The sequence below is a fragment of the Arvicola amphibius genome, chromosome 3 (genome assembly GCF_903992535.2).
Source record: "Arvicola amphibius chromosome 3, mArvAmp1.2, whole genome shotgun sequence".
Lineage (NCBI taxonomy): Eukaryota > Metazoa > Chordata > Mammalia > Rodentia > Cricetidae > Arvicola > Arvicola amphibius.
The window spans coordinates 123,578,606-123,603,457 of NC_052049.1; the positions used below are offsets into that span (position 1 = coordinate 123,578,606).

At 42.5% G+C, this 24,852-nt stretch overlaps 1 protein-coding gene across 1 annotated transcript in view; it reads right to left on the reverse strand.

The window, feature by feature from the left end:
- The window catches only part of Etfa (electron transfer flavoprotein subunit alpha), a 60,738-nt gene extending 43,288 nt beyond the window's left edge, over positions 1-17,450 (reverse strand). Inside the window, exons 1-4 of the mRNA XM_038321335.2 lie at positions 17,271-17,450; positions 6,921-7,067; positions 4,704-4,785; positions 4,522-4,604 (exon numbers count right to left, since the gene is read on the reverse strand). Of these exons, the coding sequence (XP_038177263.2) occupies positions 4,522-4,604; positions 4,704-4,785; positions 6,921-7,067; positions 17,271-17,309 (351 nt within the window). The 5' untranslated portion in view covers positions 17,310-17,450. The remainder of the gene's footprint in view (positions 1-4,521; positions 4,605-4,703; positions 4,786-6,920; positions 7,068-17,270) is intronic.
- Positions 17,451-24,852: the final 7,402 nt, after the last annotated feature.

Here is a 24,852-nt window from a genome sequence, read left to right on the forward strand (position 1 = left end):
ATGCCTTTAATCCCAGCACTTGGGAGGCAGCGGCAGGCAGATCTACGTGAGTTTGAGGCCAGTCTAGTCTACAAGACCTAGTTCCAGGACAGGCTCCAAAGCTACAGAGAAACCCTGTCTTGAAAAAAAAACAAAACAAACAAACAAACGAAAAAAAGAATGTTGGCCTTGACTACTAACCAATGTCAGTTTTCTTGCTTTTGTGGATTTTCCTCTTCTACCCTTCCCGCAACCCTATTTCCACTAACCTTACACCCCCAGGGATCTCCTTTCCCACTTTCACTTTAATGAGCTCTACATCCCCCAACTTCCTAAACACCCCTTTTTTCCTCTTGGGGTCCCCTCTCTACTTTCATTTCATATGACCTATACACTTATATATGCACATATAAACATTCAAAGCTAGGAACTGCATGCCAGAGAGAGTATGCTGTATTTGTCTTTCTGAGTCTGGCTCATCTCAATATAAGAACTTCCAGATCCATCCATTTTCCTGAAATTTTCAGGTTTTTACAGCTGTGTATGTACATTTTCTGTTTCCATTTATATGCTGATAGACATAGGCAGTTATTTCCTTGCTGTGGTGAAAAACACAACAGTAAGAAGCGCAAGTACCTCTGCGGTGGCTACAGAGTTCTCTGGGTATAAGTCCAGGAGTGGTACAGCTGGGTCATATGGCCGTTTGATTTCCACAATGGCTGCACTAGTTTACACTCCCACCTGCAGTAAATAAAGTCTCCTCTTTCCCTACATCCTCGCCAGAACTCTGTCCTTTTTTCTTGATGAAGACCAACTTGATGAGGATGAAGTGGAATCTCAACGTTTTTGTTTTTGTTTGTTTGTGGTCTTCAGAGGCAGGGTTTCTCTGAGCAGCCCTAGCTGTCCTGGAACTCACTTTGTAGACCAAACTGGCCTCAAACTCAGAAAGATCCGCCTGCTTCTGCCTCCCAAGTGCTGGGATTAAAGGTGTGCACCACCGCACCTGGCTGTAATATCAAGTTTTAATTTGAATTTTCTTTATGGTGAAGGAGGCTGAATATTTTGACAAGTATTTAAATGCCCCTCCCCCCGAAGCCAGCCTTTATTGCTGCTAGATGTCAGACCCTTTAGGAGGTAAGACCTAGGGCAAGATAGCTGGCAGTGAACCCCAAAGGAGATACTGAAATGCTTACTCCTGTCTTCCTCCCTTTCCCTTCTCTCTATTATGAGATTAGCAATTATGTCTTCTCATATACTTCTATCATGAGTCACAGCCAGGAGGGCTCGCCACAGGGCCAAAGTGATAGGAGGAAGTGATTGAAACCATGAACCAAAATACATTCCTCCTCATTTTGCTCTGATGTGGGATTCCCCTCTGTATGATGTGAATATGTTTTATTACCACTGGTTAATAAAGAAGCTGTTTTGGCCTATGGCAGGGCAGAACAGAGCTAGGCAGAAAACCTAAACTGAGAGAGAGAGAGAGAGAGAGAGAGAGAGAGAGAGAGAGAGAGAGAGAGAGAGAGAGAGAGAGAGAGAGAGAAAGAAAGGTGTAGTCAGGCAGGTGCCATGTAGCTTCCAAAAGAGAAAGATGCCAGAACCTTACCAGTAGGCCACAGTTTTGTGGTGATATATAGATTAATAGAAATGGGTTAAGACATAATAGCTGGCTAGAAAGACACCTAAGCTGTTGGCCAAACAGTGTTATAATTAATATAGTAGCTGTGTGATTATTCAGATCTGTGCAGTTGGGGAACCAAAGAGCAATCTTAGTTTACATTGCTCAGTTTTTCTTTCACAGTGACAAAAAATAATAAACACAATTCACAGGTTTATCGCAGATCTACTTATAGTCTCCCTGTGGCATTTCTCCTATGGACTTTTCCTGATCTCATTTGCATTTGTAGGTTACAGCACCAGCCTCTCTTCTGTGACTCTTATTGTCAAGCTCTCATCGGTCACTACAGAGAAGTCAGTGCCAGGGTCATAGAACTTGGGAACTAAAACACAGCAAACACTGTTTCTTGGGCTCATAGTCTCACAGATGAACGCTCATCAACTAAACTCAAAATTAAACCACCAGAACAGAAACAGTACTCTCAGAGACAGGATGGCTCACAAAGACTCATCCATCAATTCTGAGGAGGGAGGTGTTAAAATTTATAATACCATGTGTTGGCAATTTAACAATATCTATCAACAATGTTTAAAGCACAGTCTTTAAACTCACCTATTTCACTTCTTGAACTCTATTTTAAAGATATGCCAGCAAAGGCATACAAAGATGTATATACAAGGATGTCTTCCTTGCAGCAAGTGACTGAAAACAACCTGCTGACCTTGACTAATATGGAATGCTATGCAGAGAGACAGATACATTATGAGCTCATATTTTCAAGACAATATTAAGCAAAAACTCCTAGTCACAAAACAATAAAAATATGTATGTACATGCACAATTTAAAGACAACAGAAAGAGGCCATTAGTAAGCTACACTCCTGAAATAGGAAGAGTAAGTTAAAAATATGAAGGACAGAGTTACATCCTTGTTCTTCATACTGCTATATTATATCCAATTTTCCACTAAGAGGTTATTTGTGTACAGTTAACTTTCCTGTACTGAGGACTGAACCTGGCGCCTCATGCATATGAGTGGGTAGTCAAGGGTTCTATCTCCGAATCAGCTTCTATTCCTTGTGTGTGTACATGCACACATGCGTACATGTGTATACGGTGCATGTACAAAGTGCTCAAATGTATAGGTGGCCAAAGCAGAACCTTCCTTTATAGTTCTCCATCTTATTGCTTTGAGGCAAGGTCTCTCACTGAATCAGAAACTGACTATTTGAGTTAGGCTGGTTTTCCAGCAAGCTCACAGTATTCTCCTGTAACCAGCTTCCAGTGTTGAATTTATAGGCACAGGCAGCCATGCCCTTATGTGAGTGCTGGGGACTTGAACTCAGGACCTCATTCTTGCAAAGCAAGCGTTCTTACCTGCTGAGCCATCTCTCTAGTCTTCTCTTTTACTTTTCATTTTGAGACAAAGTCTTACTAAGTTTCTCAGGCAAGCACTGAATGCAATCCTATTGTCTCCACCACCTGGGCTACTAAAATTTTACGTAAGTACTGGCTGCTCTTCCAGAGGGCCCAGGTTCAATTCCTAGCACTCACAAGGAGTTCACAATTGCTTTAGTTACTTTTCTACTGCCATAATGAAACACCATGACCAAGGCAACTTGTTTAAAAAAGCATTTGATTTTGGGTTCATAATTCCAGAGGGTAGGAGTCCATGACTATCATGGTGGGGAACACGGCAACAGATAGGCCAGCATGGTGCTGGAGTTGAGAGCGCATGTCTCCTTCCACAAGCACAAGGCAGAAAATACTAACTAGGGATGGTGTGGGCTTACTACAACCTTAAAGCTTGCCCCAGTGACACACCTCCTTCATCAAAGCCACACCTCCTAATTCTTCCCAAACAGTTCCACCAACTGAGGACCAAGTATTCAAATATATGAACTTACAGGGGCCATTCTCATTCAAACCATCACAAGTGTCTATAACTCCAGTCCTAGGGTATCTGATATTCTTTTCTGACCTCTATGGACACTACACCTACATGATACACAGACATATATGTAGGCAAAACATACATTTTTTTAAATGAAAACAAAACAGAATAAAAGAAAAGCGAACTGGTGGGGAATTGAACTCTTGGGGTTCCATGCATATATGCCAGCACTCTACCTCTAAAGTACACCCTATCCTCACTGACCTTTGTTCTATGTTCCCTTGATAGAGATCATCACTACTCATTTGTAACGGTTACTTCTAATTTTCATATTGACACAATTTAGAATTACCTGGGAAGGGCTCTTCCTTGATTACATTAATTGGTGTGGGAAGACCCAGTCCACTATGGGCAACACCCATTCCCTGGTTTGGGGTCTTGAAATGACTGTGGATGTAAGATGACCAGCTGTCTCAAGTCCCTGACACGGCGACTCCCTGCCATGATGGGCTGTACCCTGGAATTCTGAGTAAACCTTTTCTCCCTTAAAGTTACTTTTGTCAGGGTGTTTTACCACAGTGCACACGATCAGATTCTAGCCGTCTTTAAGGATATTCCAACCATAACAGTCATTCCCAAATCCCTTGAGTAAACAATTTCCTATTGTATCTATCAGACATTCAAGTAAATCATCTCCTTGGATGAGTAACTAAACATAACGTCCACACACACATGCACAGAAATCAATTTAATAATAGCATTATCCAGGCCAAATTAGAAAACCTAGAAGTGAAAGGTTTAATAAATTATGACAAAATCCTGCAAGAATAGTTAGTCTGTGACAAAATTTAAAGATCTTGAAATGACATTTTAACAGAAAATTGGATAAAATCTTGAAAGAATATATGTAAATATTAGCTGTACTCCCCTAGGTATGACCAAGTCAGGACTGGCTATCTAAACAAAGTCTACTATATTTCTGGCCCAGAGAAAGCTATCCTGTTCAGTGAGGTCAGACTCCACTTCTCACCTTTCCAAAAGCAGATGCTCCAGCACAGATGTGTGTGTAATTGAACTGCTTCTGAGTTTCCAAAATCAATGGTGTCAGTTCCTCTGAGAATTAAACACATTTGGTAAAACACATTTCATGCTATTTTTATGACCATAGATTCAAACATAACAGTTGCTACATTTTCCATTGGAACACCTCACCTGGAAGGAGGCCTTTGTATGCATCATGCTGGGCCACTAGAACCTTTGCCACACCAGCTACTTTACAGAGATCTTGTACCACCTGTGATAAAAAGGAGAATTTCAGTACCGATGGAGGTGGCTTTGAGGTTTCAAAGCTCATGCAAGGCTCAGTCCTCCCCCAACCAATCACTAATTAAGAAAATGCCCTACAGAAAACTTTATGTGGTACCCAGCATTTGGGAGGATGAGGTAGTAGGATCACAAATTTTATAAACTGTAGGGTAGAATAATGTCCACTCCCACAAATCCAAAGGAAAAAAAGAAAATGGAGAGAAGGAAGAGAGAGGTAAAATAAGATTTTGTCTCTGTATAGTAAGGCAACCAGTAAAAGAGTTTAGACTCGGAATCTACTAGAAGTGAAGGCAGAACTTAAGAATCATACTTGTTTAATGCTGACTGCACTTCATTTGGCAATAATTTCTCCTGAGACTAAGATTAATAATTCCAAGTAATAGAAAGAAATCTTTAATTACTGCCCACTGTTAAGATGGAGTTTCTGCCTATACACAGATACTTATCTATAACAAAGTAAAGTATTTTCTTGTTTAACTTCTCATTTTTTCTGTTTGGAATCAGGAAGGGCTTCTGAGAAAGCTTTGATTACTCTGATTTTCCCTATACAGATGGCAATTAGCATTCTCCCTTTAAAGTAACTTTAACATGAGTGGTTTCTGCTTATCAGTCTCATCTGCCATTACTGTCTTCCACTTGCTAATTCACTGATGAATGGGCACAAGGGTTGTGCCTTCAGCCCTCTCTTCCATAGACTATACGGCTCTGCAATATTCACTGAAAGGAGGATGCAGTGAAGAACCTGCCAGGCCAGGCATTGATCAGCAGTTACACTGTCTTACCAAGAGATGCATTGGAGTTAAGCATCTCCAGTTTCAAAAAATTTCCAATTAAGAAACCCATTAATTTCAAAGTTGCTACACAGCAGCTTGTATATACCGTAGAACAGAATTTCCCATTGAAATAATTTTTTACTGTCAAAACTACACAGAATAATCACCTTCTTTTTATGATTAATAGCTAAATAAAACTAAAATCTGTCTACACTATTAGGCATTTTTCTTAAGAATAAGAACATGACATATATAAGACTGCAACTGATTAAATATCTAGTAATTTTAAAAAAGGGTTTGCTTAACCCTATCATCAGACATTGTAAACAGCAACTATATAATACTCAATAAGCAGCTGGATGGTGGTGGTGGCGCATACTTTGAAACCCAAGACTTGGGAGGCAGAGGCAGGCAGATCTATGAATTTGAGAAGAGCCTGGTCTACAGAGCAAGTTCCAGGATAGCCAGAGCTACACAGAGAAGTCCTACCTTGAAAAACAACAAAAAAAAAAAAAAGAAAAGAAAGAAATATTCAATGATCATCAAGAGGAATGTGATAAAGAAATCTGTAACCTGAAACCTGCTGAATAGTCTTTTAAATACCAAGTTTATGCAAGGAATTAGAAGTGACATTAGCATTCTGAACCTGCATTACCAAATGCTTTATTTAGTAAAATACATAATCTGCTAAAAAGAAACATTCTCTTTCTACATTTACTCTTTCGTGAGGGCCAAGCCCCAGTCACACACTTGGCAACTCTGATATGGTGGAGAACTGGCAGCTAAAGCCCGAGTCTTAACAGTAGCCCAAGGGCACAGATCCTGCAAACATAGTACAGAATAAACTTTCCAAAGCTGTTACTTAACAACCACAACAAAACCAACATTTACTATCAGCTATAATTTGGGAAGAATGGGACTTAGATTTGAATTCTTCTACCAATTAATTAGCACCCCTGATACTTTGCCTAGATTTACCACTTTGGGAATTAGAAGCAATTAACAAGTATATTCATCAGTACAAAAGGGATCGGCTATTAACCTCTAAGGGGACTCAGATACTACCATTCTACTTGGTGCCTGATGGCACAGGATGGTGCCAGCCAGCAGAACTAAATCAAGAGCACTCTACCTCATTTTGAAAGATAAAATGCTTCATGAGAAAACCTTTTGGTCCTATTTCTACACAAGTAATAGTTGTGAGGTTAACCTTTAATGAGGATTAGAGACCAGCTTGGGCTATGGTCCTCGGCATAATTCTCTATTGCCATCTTTCGCTGTCTCTTGATGGAGATTATATATGCTATGGCTGACCTTAAAAATCTCTCACCTTGTCACATTTGGTTCCAGCTACTAAACAGGACACTTCACCCCCAAGACGTCCAGCTGCAGTGATGGTATTTAGAGTAATGGGTGCTAGAGAATCATTTGCATGCTCAGCTATTACCAAGGTACTCTGAAATCGGAGCAATGAGGCCTAAAAGGAAAGGAGAAAAACATTATTGTCATCTTTCAAAATAACTGTTATGAAGGTAGGCTTTAAAGAAAATATTTTTGTAAGCAATGTTCAGTTTTTTGTTTGTTTTTTTTTTTTTTGGTTTTTCGAGACAGGGTTTCTCTGCGGCTTTGGAGCCTGTCCTGGAACTAGCTCTTGTAGACCAGGCTGGTCTCGAACTCACAGAGATCCGCCTGCCTCTGCCTCCCGAGTGCTGGGATTAAAGGCGTGCGCCACCACCGCCCGGCTTGCAATGTTCAGTTTTGTAAGTGAATTAATAAAGTACTTTTTCGATGATATAAATTAAACTCTATCTACCTTTCCCTAACAAAAACCAAAATGCAAATTTGTTTTTGTGCCAGCTAGTCTTATGTCAACTTGACATACAAACTAGAATTATCTGTAAAGAAGAAACCCTAATTGAGAAAAATGACTTGTAAGATCTGGCTGTAAGGCATTTTTTAAAATTAGTTATTGATGGAGGAGGGCCCAACGCATCGTGGATAGTTCTATTCCTGGGCTGGTGGTCCTGGGTTCTGTAAGAAAGTAGGCTGAATAAGTCAGTAAGTAACACCCTACCATGGCCTCAGCTCATGCCTCTGGGTTCCTGTGCTGTTTGAGTTCCTATCATGATGATGAGCAGCAATATAGCACTATAAGCCTCCCTTTCCTCCCTAACTTGCTTTTTGGTCATGGTGTTTCATTGCAGCAAAACAAATCTTAAGAACTCTGAGATCTGCCTGTCTCTGCCTCCTAAGTGCTGGTTAGGATTATTGGCATGGGCTACTCCCACCCACCTGGCTCAAAATGTAAGTTTTTTAACATAAAAAAAAGCTTACATCAAAACAATTTCCCCACTATGTCCAATAAATAACTGCTATAGACCTATGTTTAAAATCCTTAAACATAATATATTACCTGTCAAGCTAGGAATTAGACAAATTCTATCATCAATTATACTCAGTTACATAAAAAAGAACTCCTACTAAGATATTTGGGGGAAACCATTTAGTATCAAAGTAACTGAAAATGGAAATCTGTTCTTTAAAAAATGACAAAGAAGACTGGCAATGGCTTACTGGGTAAAGGCACTTGCCCTATGCCCAAGGTCCTGAGTTCTACCTCAAGGACTCACACAGTAGGAGAGCACTGATTCCCACAATGGTCTTATGACCTCCATATGTATACTGTGGCATGTGCACCAAAAGATGCACTTCTAAAAAGTTTTAAAGATAACACTAGCAGCAATTTTGCTGGGTTTAAACATGCTTTGGGATTAAAGGGCACCAGTGAGATGAACTCCTGTCTAGTCCTATCTAGCACAGACTACCAAACCACCACCAACACAGTTCATGGGCATTTTCAAAAACAAGAAGAAAAAATTAATAAGAATAATTCCCATGCTTAAAGATTTCATGGGCAAGCCGGGCGGTGGTGGCGCACGCCTTTAAGCCCAGCACTCGGGAGGCAGAGGCAGGCGGATCTCTGTGAGTTCGAGACCAGCCTGGTCTACAAGAGCTAGTTCCAGGACAGGCTCTAAAGCTGCAGAGAAACCCTGTCTCGAAAAACCAAAAAAAAAAAAAAAAAAAAGATTTCATGGGCAGTAAGATTTCTTCATGGATAACCAATTGTAAAACAGAGTTTTTCAAATGAAGAGAAGCAAATGCTGAAAGGTGCAGATCATGAAGTCAAATAGAGGAAAGGGAATAAGTTCAGGAATCAATGTGAAAAGATGAGAAATGGCATCAGAGACATGAGGAAAGAAGAAAAGACTGGACCCGACCTCGTAGGATGGCATAAGAAACTAAGAAAGAAGCACTGGATCAAATGGCACTGTTACGTGACATCACTTAACAAAGACATTTAGTGCTCGAACAGGAGTGAAGAGAGCACTGCATAAAGCTAAGCCCGGTGTTGGAGCCTACAGATGTGGATTTGTTCCACCTTGACAAAGGTTAGAGTTCAGGCTTATTCTTGCTCCTTTAAGGCTTTTAAGTTTAAAGTTTGACCGGGGTGTGGCTACTAACAGGATGTTTTGACCTAGGATGTGGTTACTTGGTGCTTTGGGTATTTAAGAAGGTGACTATTTGTTCCTTATCTCTTGGTAAAGAAGACTTTTGTCTTCCCCTCCTCTTTGGGATGGGATATTTAAGGCTCCACATGGGTGGATTCCATATTCACTGGATTGCCCTCCCGACTCTATCCTGTGTCTGTCTTTTCGTTTTTTAATCTCTGCTTTTTGCTGCCTAACATTCCTAAACAACATGCCCATACCCTGGAATGTGAGAACCCTTCAAACCCTTCGAGGCTAGACCCTGTGCCCCTGCCCCCCACCACACACCAGGGTTTAGAAACTCACAAGGAAGGTATGAATGAAGGGGAGCCAGTGATGGTACCCTAAGGCTGCTTACGTAACTAATCGTCAGTCTCTGTAGATCTCTGGACTATTTTGAAGGTTTTAAGTATTATAAGCAACATGGAGAAAACAATCCTCCAAATTAAGTAACAGCACAACTTCAGCAGACCAGAATGTCTTCTGCTAAAATAATCTTTAGGGCTGGAACTTAAGCAGGCTTTCTTTCACCTGGCTTTCTTGGTCTCCATAAGCCAGATTCAGCCCTACTCTCAACAAGATATGTATCCTTATGCCCCTAAACTATAGCACTTCATCCCCAACCTTCTCCCAGCCTTCTAAATCCCATCTAACTACAATGAAGCAAACCCAGACAGACACAGGCACATACAACCCACCGCTTCCAGAGATCAGAGACCTCTCTAGAGCAAGTCATCCATTAGTAGAAAACTCCCAGTTCACACTACCCCAAGAATTAGGGAAGTAAGAGGGCACAATGCCACAGGACACTCAGTGGTACCAGCAGATGGCATTTCTTCTCCTTTTCTTCCTTTTTTTGTCTACTCAAAGGAAAAAGAAGAAAAATGATACCTTGGTTTCTTGAAGTTTTGTGTTGTTTTGAGACAAGATTTCACAATGTTAAGCTGAACTACACTATTGGTCAGAGGCAGCAACATGCAGGGGAGCCCTAACACCAGTAGGGACGCTGAGATCTGGAAACTAAAGAATGGGGCCGTAAATTTGCCTTTTTAGACTATGCCCTGGTATGCTAGGACTTTTCCCTAATTCCCAGGACCTCTTCAGTATGTTACACACTATTCTATAAGGAATCCACATTTCATTTATTATTTATTTATTTGAGGGTTTCTCTTATGTAGCCCTGGCTACTCACTATGTAGACCAGGCTAGCCTCAAATTTACAAGAGAGCCCAAATGCAGAGATTAAAAGGAGTGTGCCACCACACCCAGTTTCACATGTTTTTTAAAATAGTTTTAAATAATCAAATTAATGTGACAGATATTTTGTTTCTACTTCAGCCTCAGAAACACCCTATTAAAAATAAAACAATTAACATATATGACATGAACAGGATCAAAACAATGGTGAGATGATTGATTTAAAACAACACTAAAAAAAAACGTTTTATTTTTACATATATTTATTTTATGTGTATGAATGTTTTGTTTGCATGCATGTATGTGTACCATCTGAAACCCACAGAACTCAGAGGAATCTATCAGATCCTCTGGAACTGGAGTTATGGATAGCTGTGAGCTGCTACATGGGTGCTTGGAACTCTAATACTCTTAGCCACTAAGGCATCTCTCCAGCCCATTTTTTAAAAGTATTTACCTTGTGTGTGCATGCACACACACATACCACAGTAAACATGTGGAGGTCAGAGTATAACCAAAGGAGGTTAGTTCTCTCTACCATGTGGGTTCTGGGGACCCATGAAAACACAGACTATCAGGCTCTATGGCAAGCACCTGTACCCACTGAGTCATCTCAATGGCCTACATTTTTTTGTTTGTTTGTTTTTCGAGACAGGGTTTCTCTGTAGCTTTGGAGCCTGTCCTGGAAACTAGCTCTTGTAGACCAGGCTGGCCTCGAACTCACAGAGATCCATCTGCCTCTGCCTCCCGAGTGCTGGGATTAAAGGCGTGCGCCACCACCGCCCGGCAATGGCCTACATTTTTAACCTAAGAAAAATCTTAGCTGGGTGGTACAGCCCTGGAATCTCAGCTCCTAATGAGTCTAAACTAGGAAGATCACAAATTCAAGGCCAGCCTGGGCAACAAAGTGAGAAACTATCTCAAAATAAAAAGTAGAAAGAGTGTGGGTATAAAGTTCAGTGGTAGAACACTTGCCTAACATCCCCAGCACGACAAATAATAAAATTATAAAAAACATTTTATTATCATGTAATAAACTTAGCAAACTGAGGTTTACTAGGACTGTAATATACTTTCAGACTTTCCCCAAAGGATTTTATGCTCCCCAAATACCCATTCACTCTTCCTCAACTGATCACATTTAATGTGATTAGCAGCACAGATCTCCAGATTTCACCAAATAGGTAGGAACTAGGTCTATCTTGCTTTCCACTATGAATTCCGTATCTACTTTTGTGCCTGGCACATAAGTGACCTTAATGAATGCTGAGAGACTAAAAAGGTTTCCCAAAGTATCTGAAACCTGAAAAGCAACAATTCCTGGATCATCTGTGAGTTAATCACTATTAGTTCCTATTCTCGCTGCTGCAACTTGGTAATAAGCAACTTAACGAAAGAAGGATTTGCTCTGGCTCTGGCTTAAGACAGAGCTCACCAGGGCAGGGAAATATGGCAGAATTCACAGCAGTGGAGAATGCTGCTGGGATTCCTTGCTGGAACAGCACAGAGAAATGGATGCTGGTGCTCAAATGGCTTTCTCCCGTTTACGTTTATTCTACTTAAAACCTCAGCCCATAGGATGCTGCCACCACTTTCAGGGTTATCTCCCTCCTCAGTTAAACAGTTCTGTGAACACATTCACAGACAAACCCAAAGATGTGCCTTGTTAATGCACCACGTGGTTTTTTTGTTTTGTTTTAGAAGGGTCTCACTATGTAGCTCCAATGACCTGGAATTCAATATGTAGTGAAGGTTGACCTCCACCTCATGAGATCTGTGTTTCTGCTTCCTGAGAGTTGGGATTAAAGATTTATGTTACTACACTGGGCTCCCTAATCCAATTAAACTGACAATCCAACTGGTCACCACAAGCATCAAAACACATGTAAGGATACCTAAGCAATAAATAACTTGCTAAGTCATTAACATAAATGACCTGCCATTTTTTCTTTTGCCAGTGATGGGTCTTTTAACAAGCAACATACTTCTTGAGTATAGAGTTTAAAGAGGTCATCACCTTCCCTATACCCTTTAAAAACATCCACAGATACTCCTATTATCTTGCTTTTATTTTCCTCATTCAGAGAGAGCTGTCTTTCATCTCTACCACAATGCTGAAGTCCATCTCTTAAGTCACGAACACTCTTGATTAGTTAGTCCAGTGAACACATTTTGGTACTTCTTTTATTCAAACTTAGCACTACTAACCTTGCTTTTGTTCTTCAGTTTCTTAGCATTCTTGTTACTCAACTGGATGATCTAGACAAACTAGCAGATGCTAAATTACAGACTTTACTACCCCAACAAAACTACTCATATCCTAAAGTAGTAAGAGCTCTGTTGACCTATTTCTCCCCTAACCACCTTTAAAAAAGTAAATGGATGACGACATAGGGGACCGGTATGGAGGGGTCAGACTTTGTTCTGATTTTGCTTCTTAACTAAAAAACAAACAAGAAAACAGCAGAAATGAGCTATTAAATCTTGCTAAATACTATTTAAAGGGATTAAATAATATATAATTACAGTCTCCTATTCCCATTTTAACATACATTTTGTCATAATAAAATGTATATTACATTTCTGTACTTAAAATTCTTTAACCTCTCTAGTAATAAAACACAGCAGCTTTTAACCATGACTAGAAATGTCATATGACATTGATTATAATATTAAAAACAGTCAATTTACTTCACTTTAAAAACATACAAGACTTAGTAGACACATTGGCAGGCAGCATAATTTTAATGAAATCACTTTATGTAATAAATTTTGTTTCAGACAAAAATTGGCTCTCTTCTTTCAAATGAAATTTAAATTTGCATGTGAAACACAGAGTTCGGTATCACTCATCAATATTGGACAACGAGCTCTGAAAAATGCCCTGTCCTTAATAGTTCACAGCTTCTCAAGCATGACAGATACTCCTTCCTGTCTGCTAATGAACAGAATATAGGAACAAGAACACATAAATGACATCAGAGCGTTGCTTCACTTACTACATAAAATTTTTTTTGGATCTTACTAATCAGCAAAAATTTTTAAAACAAATTAATAAAATAAACTGAAAGAGACTACTGAAAAGGGGGAACATATTAGGGTCATGTAAAAACCTGGCGTAGGGAATTTCCCAGGAATCTACAAAGATGACCCCAGCTAAGACACCAAGCACTGATTATATAACCTGACCTGGCCATCTCCTGTCACCAGGTAAGACTTCAAGTGGAGAGAGTGGGGACACAATCCATCCACATAACCTTTAACCCACAGTCTGTCCTGTCTATGGGATGTACTGGAGTAAGGGTGGCCTAGAGATTGACAGAGTGGTCAACAAATGACTGGACTGGCCTAAAATCCATGACAGGAGAGTTAAGCCCACCCCCAGCACTGCCTGGAGCACCAGGACTCACAGGCTGAATGACCCAGAGACCTAGGATAGAACCAAACACGACTTGAGGGGGAAATGTCAATGTGATGATGCCTAATGATATTCTGCTATACGCATAGATTGGTGCCTAGCCCTATTGTCATCCAGCAACTGATGGAAACAGATGCAGAGACCAACAGCCAAACATGCAGAGCTCAGGGAATCCTGCAGAAGAGGGAGAGGAAGGATTGTAGGAACCAGAGGGATCAAGGAGACCACAAAAAAACCCACAGAATCAACTAATCTGGGCTCAGAGACTAAACTGACTACCAGGGAGCCTATATGGGACTGACCCAGGCACTCTGCATATATGACACAGCTGTGTAGCTTGGTCCTCTTGTGGGATTCCTAACAGTGGGAACAGGGGCAGTCTCTGACTCTTTTACTAACTTTTGGGACCCTACTTCTCATACTGGGTCAACTTGCTCAGCCTTAATATAAGAGGAGGTTCTAAGTCTTAATGCAATTTGATATGCTATGCTTTATTGATATCCATGGGATACTTGCCCTTTCCTGAATAGAAATGGAGGAATGGATTGGGTTGGGGGTGGGGACAGAGGGGGGGTAATAGGGAGGTACTAGAAGAGAGAGGGGAAACTGTGGCTAGGCTGTATAATAATAATATTAATAATTCATACTAATAATTCAGCAAGAACACCAACTAACTGCAAATCCTTAACTATTTTCCTGTGCTCTCTATCTCTGTAACTTGGTACAAAATTACTTTCACTAATGGGTACTATAACATAGTGACTAGAATACCAATATTTAATAGGCACAGACAGGAGGATTACCATGAGTTTCAGGCCAGTCTAGTCTAGACAAGATCTTGCCTTAAAAGACAAAATAAACAAAAACACCTTTGTTAACAGATGACTGAGGATTTCCTCCAAAGGACATTGCTTAGTGACACAAATCAGCCAAACTAAAGTGGCTTTGATAGTACATGTCATTAGTAAAAACATGTATTTGTTTTTTTTTTTCCAAAGAAATCATAGTTAGCTATAAAGGTTTTCTTTTTGTTTGCTTTTTAAATTTAAGAGTAGGAGTTGGAGAACGCTTAGTGGTTAAGGCACTTGCCCAGCAGTATGAGGAACAGAGTCTGAATACCAAAATCATATGCTAAGGGTGGGGGGGCAGATAGATATATTGGTTGTCTATAATCCCAGACATCAGGGCAACCTCGATAGCTAGTCTACTCCTGCAAGGATATGAGAAAAACTATTCTGGTTTTATGGTATCATAAATTTATATAAACAGTAACCAGATTAAATTGGTTCCTACTTTATAAATACAGGAGGAACCTGAACATCAAAATAAGGGTGGTAAGAATGATAGCATATTAAATAAGGGTCCCTGGGTCTAATCAGGCAAGAAGGGAAGGTGCTTCCTTAGCATAGAATGCTAAGTAATAAACGAAGGAATCATAGATTAGAAAAATCACCATTTTGTATCACAGTATTATTTCTCAATTAAAAATCAAGTGCTAAATTAGTAGGTGAAAGTGTGAGAAAGAGGAGCTCCACATAGTTTCACTTTATCTTTGTAATTAGAGGACTACCTGGCATTGGAAAAACCTGGCAAACCACACATAACCTAAGTAACTAAGGTTAAGATCCTCACTAATGGGACAAGCTAGTGCTGTACACCCCCTACTACAATGAACTACCGAGAACGTAAAACCCATCTGACATACCTGCCAAGAATACAGGACCTGAGTATAGTCACGAGGAAAATGTCAGACAGCTACACTGGGTAAGAGTCTGCAAAACAGGAGGCCTGTGCTCTATACACATGTCAATGGCATAAAAGCCAAACTGAGGAACTTTTCTAACAAAGACTAAACCAGCATGAAAACCAGAGACTCTGGATACCTTAGATGACTTTAAAGGACAGGCCAGCTGGCAACATGTGACTGTCTGATAACAAAGTGGCACTATAACACTGGTAAAGGGCATGTTTTTGCCAGCTATATTCTCCTTAGCAAAGAGAACCTCCTTAGAGATTTATTTTATTTGCCTGGTTTTGTTGTACTATGACTCTAACAGAAGGCATGGGGGTCTACTCAGAGCGAATCCCTTAGCCTCATCCTTGTAAGATACCTAGGGAACCATTTAGAATTAAAGGGTATGCCCAAACAATGTGTATGTACAGTGAGAGATAAACCAAACTTGTCAACTGTTAAGAGCTGTTGAAATTCAAGGAAGTTCTGGGAATTTTTTTAAAAACTATTTTGGTCACTTTTTTGTAAACTTGAAATTATTTTAAAATTTAAAGATATGTGGGGGGAGGGTTGTGGGTCCATTTGAGTGTGTTCCCACCATTTGTTTTGGGCTTGCAATTCAAACTTTAAAAATATCCTTAGTGACCTCGGAGACACTTTGACTTCTAATTTTAAAAATACGCCAAGGTCACAATTCTTGGTCAATCACAACGAAGGTCTGGCAATGCTGTCTATGTACGAATACTGGCTATGTGAATTTCTTTTCCCCACCAGCACTACAAACTTACCAAATCCTAACCTCTCTTTACCACAATTACGCTGGGCATAAAACCTATCCACAAAATTGCCTCCCAAGTGCTGCACAGGTCTTAGAGTCAGGATCTAGTGCTTGGCATTTTCCTCCAAAACTTGTTTACTGGCTCTCTAAGAAAGGGGGTTAAAAAAAAAATCTTGTGGGAGAAGATGGACTAGGAACCTGAAGGATGTGTTTTAATTTTTTTTTTACTGGAAGCTGAAACTTTTATGGAACAAGGCAAGGGCACAAAAAAAAAAAAACCACCTTTATACTCCCAAGAAGCCCACAAGTTGTGTTCCAGAGAGAAAAAAAAAATCCCAGTGGCGACTGGGGGGAAAGGCACTAAGATTAAACAAATAAATCAACGTGTAGAGAAGTTGCAAGGCGTCTAGGTAACTTCTGGCACAAGGCGGACGATCTTGTTTCTCTAACAACCTAAACTGTAAATTGGGCGATCTACAGGCTCCCTAACGCTGTTCCCTTACAGCGCTCAGCCAAAAAATGGTTTTTCTCGGTAAGCCCTCGGAAAACAGACAAGTGGTAAACTTTGTCACCACGGGGGAACAAACATCGAGAACTTCCCACTACCCAGGGATCCCTGGCTCCCGAGCCATCAGTCTGCAGCTTCTCCAGACTGACTCCCAGGCTGGGCCCCCCGGCCGAGCATGAGTGGTATCCGCGCCGCCCCTCCCTCGTGCCCTTGGCAGTGGGCGTTCGGGGCAGCCTCCGGGAGCCCGGGTTTCGAACTCTTCCCCGAGAGGCTCCCGAGGCGGCATCTTACACCCTGGGGCCGCGAGGAGCCAGCAGCCCCAAAGTGCCCCGCAGAAGCCAGGGTCGTGGGAACCCCGGCTGGGGGAGGGCGACCCGGAGAGGTCAAGGGCGGCGACTGCAGAACTTTGACCTGGGTCTCAGACACTTCACGGCTGCTGACAGGGTCAGCAGGCTGCGGCTCGGAGGTCACCTGCTCGGCCCTTCCTGCCGGGACTCACCGCCCGCCGGAGCTGCCCAGGCGCCGCCGCTCGGAACATGGTCTCAGCTCTAGTCAGCCCAGCGGTACCCTCGGCCTCAGGGACCCGGAGCGCGCGGGAGCCGCCGCCGCCGGAGACTCGAACGCTCGCGAGACGCGAGAACGAGAGCGGACGACCCGGGCCGGGAATGCGGGCTCGCGCGTCCCACTGGCTCATTGGGCGGTCACGCAGCCAATGAGGAAAGCGGAAAGTTAGAGGCGGGACTTGGGAGTAGGGCAAAGGTAAGGGTGTGGACGGACGCGCTGGCAGCGTCTGGTCTCGGACTGTCGCAGACCTGCAGTGGTGACATTGTCTGCACTAACTGGTCAGCTGTCCGCAGCTTTCCAGCCGTGAAGAAGATCCCTCGCTCCATTCATTCTTTTCCTCGCTCATTTATTCACAGTTGATACTGCACCTGTAATGTGCCAAACACAGTCTCGGGTGAAGAGAATTTAAACGAGCATTAGGTGTCCTGCCCTGAAGACCTTACAGAACTCTGGGAAAATATGCAAAAAGAGGCTGTTATAAATGATATAAATAAATTAATCGTCGCTACTAGCAGGGAAGGGTCTGTTGAGTTGGCGATATTTGAGCTGGACTGACGATCCCTGTCAGGCTTGTGGAGCTGCAGGGAGAAGGAGGAAGAATGGCTGAAGCTGAGCCTCACCAGCAGGCTGGGGTCTGATTCGAGTGAGGGTGGTATAATTTGAGGTCCACCCTGATCTCCCCACTTTCCCCTGTTCTTGGGCAGCCCCACTTCCACCCCCTGGCATCAATGCTGGGGGCTGTTAAAATCTCTCTCGCTCTTTGGATCTACCAATCTCTCTGCCTTCTGGACTTCTCAAGATGTCCCCCAAACTCAAGCCCTACCTCACAGGGTGTATTTCACCCTTAAGAGCTGGCTCACGTAGTGTTTCTTTACTAAGATCTTCCCCACTCCCCTGCAATGAGTCTTTATCTTCTTCACTTCCCTTGGTTGTTTTTTTTGTTTTTTTTTTTTTTGTTTTGTTTTTTGTGTGTGTGTGTGAACCAGGTGAGAACCCGTCTTATACAAGACCACCCTTGCGGAGGATTGGGACTGTGCCCACCCTGTGAAGCTGGCCCCTTGAGGAACTGTGATCAGTTTCTCCTTGCAACACAACTCCCAACTGGGCTCAAATCTAAGTACAATTGAAAGAAGAAAAAAAAAGCGTACTTTAAGTTTTTTTTTTTTTAAAAAATTTTATTGAAAAAAAGATTTTGAGACATGAGCTACCTCCTTCCTGCCTTCATGACAAGGCAAAACACTAAAGAGGAGAAAATCTTTCCTCCCCCCATCCTTTGGGATGGCTCTGGCACATCCCAGGCTCCAGTGAATCAGCAGCAGCTGTGCCAAGCAGAGGCACAATGCCCATGGGACATGTTGGTTCTGGGTAGAGCAGTGGCATGCAAAGGAAGACAGAGGAAATGGCCCTCCTCTGTAACAAATAACCAGACTCACTGTGAAGACAGAAGAATGTCCTTGAAGAACTTCAGGAGGGAGGGCACAGATAGATATGTTTCTACATTTACATGAATGTCAAGTACCAGAGACATGTGTATGTGAAGATTGATATTAGGACCTTGCTCCCTATCGGTGCTGGGAAACTTGTCTTTCCCTCTCTGTTATGAGATGCTTTGGAGGCAGGAGGCATAGTTCCTGTTAGCTGGCTTGTATGTGGCTGCTTACAATTTATAGAAATAACTATGCAAAGAACAAAGGAAGGAAGAGAGCGAAAGGAGGGAGGAGAGAAAAGTTACTTTCAGTGGGTCCTTGAAGACTTGACTACTCGTTTAGGCACGGCCCCTCCAGGATTCCTGGTGGAAAACAAAGATTAGTGGGACACTCTGGCTGGGAACCACCCTTGACGCTCATTGTCTCCTCGCTGTGCCAGCACCTCCCCTGCGCCTGTGCTAACTGGGTGCCTCATAGGCTGACGACCAGAGTCCCTGACCACCAGGCCTTTCTCAAGCCGGGGTTACTGTACTGTATGCAATGCCTCTTAGATCGCTATTGATCAAGATGGTGGCCTTCCTTCCTGACTTCTGGGTCCTGCACATAAGTCCCCAGAGTTCCCAGATGACAGCTGTAGCTCAGTAGAACTTGTCAGGTCCAAAGGAAACTCAGCACAAGTGACTAACTGTGGTGCCTGTTAGCACACCAGAGTGGCTGCTGGCCTCCAGGCTCACTCAGTACCTGGCTCCCCTCAGCTCTTCTCCCTCTTCCCCCTCCCCCACTGAACTGCTCCAGCTCCTGGGCTTCCTTCCCCCATTGTCTCATTCCTATATAGCCCTGTTATTTTGACCATGAGCCTTCTTGATACTCTTCTTGGTTCACTCTGTCACTCCTCTCTCTCTCTCTCTCTCTCTCTCTCTCTCTCTCTCTCTCTCTCTCTCTCTCTCTCTCTCTCTCTCTCTGTCTCTCTGTCTCTCTCTCTGTCTCTCTTTGTCTCTCCATTGCCTCTGCCCCAATGGCACAGTTTGGTCTACTGTCCATGTTTCGTCTCTCACTTTCTCTCCCTGCTCTGGACTCTTCCAGATGCCTCAGGCTGTGTTCTCATATCTACAATAAAAACCTTCCTCTCAGCCATGCCTGTTGTTCTTCTTTTGCGGCGTGGGGTGTATCGCGGAGCCGGAGGAAGGGAGACCCAGGACGCGACCACGTGCGCGGGAGGATTATTTATTAAGGAAGGGGGTGCTCGACAGTGCGGGTCAAGGGAGGGAGGAACAAGAAAGAGAGGGGGATAGAGAGAAAGAGAGAGAGAAAGCAAGAGAGAGAGAGGGAGGGAGGGGGAGAGAGAGAGAGAGGGAGGGCGCGTGTGCACACGCAAAAGGGGGCAGTGAGAAGAGAGAGAGGGAAGAGATTCAGGATGACTCCAAGAGACCAGAGGTCGCTGGGAGTGGGCGTGGAAAGGGGCGGGGACCAAAAGAATAACAATGCCTCCGGGCAGTCATGTTCTCGCTTTCTATATCTGGTGCCAAAATGGCAGGGTTATATAGGAATGATGAAATGACGCGCTGGGAGAAGGAAGCCCAGGAGCTGGAGCAGTTCAGTGGGGGAGGGGGAAGAGGGAGAAGAGCTGAGGGGAGCCACGGGTGCTGAGTGAGCCTGGAGGCCAGCAGACACTCTGGTGTGCTAACCACAGTTAGCCACTTGTCCTCCCTTTCCTTTGGACCTGACAGGATTTTTGTTGTTGTTGTTGTTGTTGATTTGTTTTCATTTGTTTGTTTTTCGAGACAGGGTTTCTCTGTGTATCCCTGGCTGGTGTGGGACAATGGTCTCTATTCTGTCAATTAGATTTTAAATAAATGCTTATTGGCTAGTAGTCAGGCGGGACAACCAGACAGGAAGTAGAGGTGGGTCAGTGAGAACAGGTAATTCTGGGAAGAAGGAAGTCCCAGTCTGCAGTCCTGATCCAGCCACAGAGCAAGATGTAACTGTTTCGACTAGAAAGGTACCAAGCTAACATAGACAAGAATAATGGTTAATATGAGCTATAAGAGTTAATAAGAAGCCTGAGCTAATGGGCCAATCAGTTTATAACTAATGCGGATCTCCGTGTGATTTCTTTGGGACTTAATGATTGCGGGAACTGGGAAAGACAGAAAACCCCAGTCAACACATGGCCATCCTGGAACTCCCTCTGTAGACCAGGCTGACATAGAACTCAGAGATCTGCCTGCCTCTGCCCCCTGATTCAAGAGATACTTGACACTCTAAATGATGTACTCAAGTCCTCTTAAGGTTCTGCATACAACCTCTGCTTTAAATGAGCCCTCAGCACATTGGTCTGCTTATCTATCAAAATAGCAGCATCTGGATTACAGAATGTGTTTGGGGATACACTGATCCTTGATTTGTTTCTGCGGGACCCTGCAGAAAATTACAAGCTCAGCTGGCCCCACTTTCCACTCTCATTCTGTTCGGGCCACCAGCCTATGGGATAGTGCTGCCTCGTTCAGCGTGGGTCTTCACCCTTTAGTTAAACCTCTCTGGAAACTCCCTCACAGAACTACCCTGGGGTCCAGCTCCTAGGTGATTCTAAATCCGTGTGTCCTTAGTGCCGGCACAGACTGGGTAATGACAAAGGCTGGCTGAGTGAGCTAGTCTAGGCATTGTTGTCTTGATTGATGACTTGGTTCGTCTACCAAGATGGATTCTTCCATATGCTCGTCTTCATGCCTCTGTCCCAAACCTCCTTGTCTCTGGCCTTCCTGTCCTCTAGCTTCTGCTCCCCCAGGATGATCAAGCATACCTTTCTGAAGTTCTAGCTCCTAAAGCGTCTCCCTTCACGACCGTCTTTCAAAACCGTTCCCTAGTACGGCTGTAACGCACCTGCTGTCTATGTTCAGTCGGCGTTCACATACTGAAAGACTCCCCCTAAGCCACATAAGGGGATTCTCCTCCTCTCGCTAGGAGGTCTTAAAGGGCTCTTCTTACAGCTATAGTGTTTCCTGGGGCTGGTATAGCAGTGTTCATGGGGACTAGGCCACCAGCTTTGCACATTGCGGTGCCTTCTGCTTCTACTTGTACTCATTCCTAAATATCCCAGTTCCTCCCTAGAATGGGTTGTTTCAACCTACCTGATACTATGATTTACTGGCCTTTATGGATCCCACCTCATGATAGTGAACGCCCGACATTTGGTCACCTGATGCCCTATAATTAAGCCTAGAATTACACCAGAAGGTTTTTTTTGTTGTTATTTAATGATGTTTTTTGTTTTATGTTTTTAAGGCATATAAATCTCTACTTCAGATGTAGTGATTTGGCACATGACACTCCAGAGAGTTTGCCATAGAATCATGATGGAAACATGAACGGCCAAGTAGCAGGACTGTCTGTACTGCAGCCTAGATCCCCTGCGCTGAGCTCACTCACATCTGTCAGCCCTTCTGTGTCTGCTCGTATGTGAGTTGGATCAGGATTTTCAGGTGTAAAACACACTGTATTTAGAGCCCAGAGAGGGTTATCAGGCATAGGGTTCCTTCTTCATCTTGGGAAGTACAAGGTATAATATTTGTCTTTTCATTTGGATGGGATAGCCTAGCATGCCCCTGTCTTTTGACCCTTAAGTATCTTACGGCGCAGTGAGTCCCTGAATCTTTAGAGCAGAGGTTCACAATCTTTGGGTCACGACCGTTTCATAGGGTCTCATATTAGATATCCTGCATATCAGATATTTACATTATGATCCATAACTAGTAAAATGACAGTTATGAAATAATAATGAAATAATTTTATGACTATGGGTCACCCCAATATGAGGAACTGTGTTAAAGGGTTCCAGCATTAGGAAGGTTGAGAACTGCTGCTTTAGAAGGTTTGCGTGTGCGCGCGCGCACACACACACACACACACACACACACACACACTGAAGGATCTGTGTCAGATGAATGTCTCTAATGTGCTCTCCACATTTTGCCCATCTGCCTGAATTAGAATGATGTCATGAATGTGGTAGTTCAACGTTCTGCACTGTGTCCAGATGGTCTAGATCTCTTCAGGCTGTTATGACAGATGCTAAAAGTTAGCATAGCCCTGGGGCAAAACTGTAATATAGTGTTGCTTATTGTACTTGGAGGAATACCGTTTTGAATCTGCTTTTCTCACAGGGCTAGAACACACTTGCCAAATCAGTGACCACTAAAATGGATTTGATGCTATGTTCCTCTCCTCTGGTAAAGATGCCAGACTAGGTGTGGTGGCTGCAGGACGACTACCGCTTGAATGGGTCTGGCTACTCTGCTATCAATCATTATCCTCCAGGTTCAGTTTGGTTTCTTCAGGGATAACACTGCTGATCGAAATGTGAAATGACCCTTAAAGGTCACATTCTGATGTTTGTTTTATGGTGTGTCGCCAAGGAGATCTTTTCATTTTATGTGTGGATCTTGATTGACTATTAACAATCCCTAGTCCCCTGTAACATTTTTATAGAACAGCCTAACTACCCCTCAAGAAGAAAAAAGCTATTTTATTTGTAGTTACTCTTCTCTCCCCCAAATATCTTGGAATGTCTAGCATGTTACATACCAGAAGCACACAACTCCAATTCAACACTAGTATAACCTCTAGCAGGTGAATTACCATCATACGCTAAAGGTATCTGTGTTCCGGTTACCAGCTGTGGTGGCACCAAAAAAAAAAAAATACATCTGAAGTCCCATCTTGTTTGTTTGCTTTTTTGGACAGTTTTGAACTCTGGTTTTTCTAGAAAGCAGGGTCTGAAAAAAGGATAAAGTACATATTAAGCTATGCTCTAGGATCCATTTGAGTTTTAGGGATGTAATAGAAGCAGAATTAGGCAGAGGGAGAAGCTGGGATAGTTAGTAAGCTGAGCAATAATCCAGTAGGACATGAGTTATCCTGTTGTTGAACCAGATAGCAAGACATTGTCTATCCATGCTGAAAGACATATGTGTACATTACAGACCAAGCACCTACTACAATAGTCTTCATAGACCAACCATCAGAAGAACTAGGAAAATGACCACGGAGGAGACATGGCTTAGTGGTTAAGAGCAGGCAATGCTCTTAAGACCCGAGTTTGATTCTAAGCACTCAAGTCAGGCAGTTCACAGCTGCCTGTAATGCCAGCTTCAGGGGAGAATCTGATACCTCTGTGGGCACCTGCACTGATGTGCACACACCCCATAAATACATGCACATAATTAAAAATAATAAAAATACATTTTAAAAATTATGTTTAAGGACAGAAATCACATGATTATCTCAGCAGATGCAGAAAAGTCCTTTGACAAAGTTCAGCATCTTTTCATAGTAATGTCCTGGAAGAAACGATGAATAAAGGGAACAGAGTCAATATAATAAAGGCTGTATGTGACACACCTATAGTCAGCATTATTAAATGGGAAAATGGAATGACTTCCTTTAAAATAAGGAACAGGATATGAATGACTGCTCTTGTTGCTCTTATTTAATTTAGTGTTCGGTGTTTTCAATGCATCAATAAGACAAGAGAAAGAACTCTCAAATTTGATAAACACCTTAGCAAAATGGTAAGGCACAAAAGCCACGTTATAAAAAAACAGTAGTTTTCTATATATCATTAATAAATTTTCACAAAAACCCCAATTCAAAATAGCCTTAACATATGTAGAAATAAGCCTAACAAAAGAGTTATAGAACTTCTCAATGAAATCTTTCGGGCTCCAGAGAAACAAGACACTAGATGTACAGACTGAGGTACTCTGAAAGTAGCTGCTACTGAAAGTACCAAGCAGATTCAATGCATTCTCCATCCAAATCCAAGTGACATCTCTACAGAATTAGCGAACCAAAATTCAAATAGGAGCATGAAGGGCCCTAAAGAGCAAAACCAATCGTAAGCAGAAAAAGCATTGTTGGGTGTATCATGATGCCTGGTCTCAAGCCAGCCTGTGAGCCAGAGTGGCTAGGCACCACAGTAGTGGTTCAAAAACAGATATGCTGGCCAATGCAGTGGAATAGAGGCCCAAAAGAAACACACACAATTACAACTATAAAGCTGTCAAAGACGTACATTCAACAACCTCTTCCACA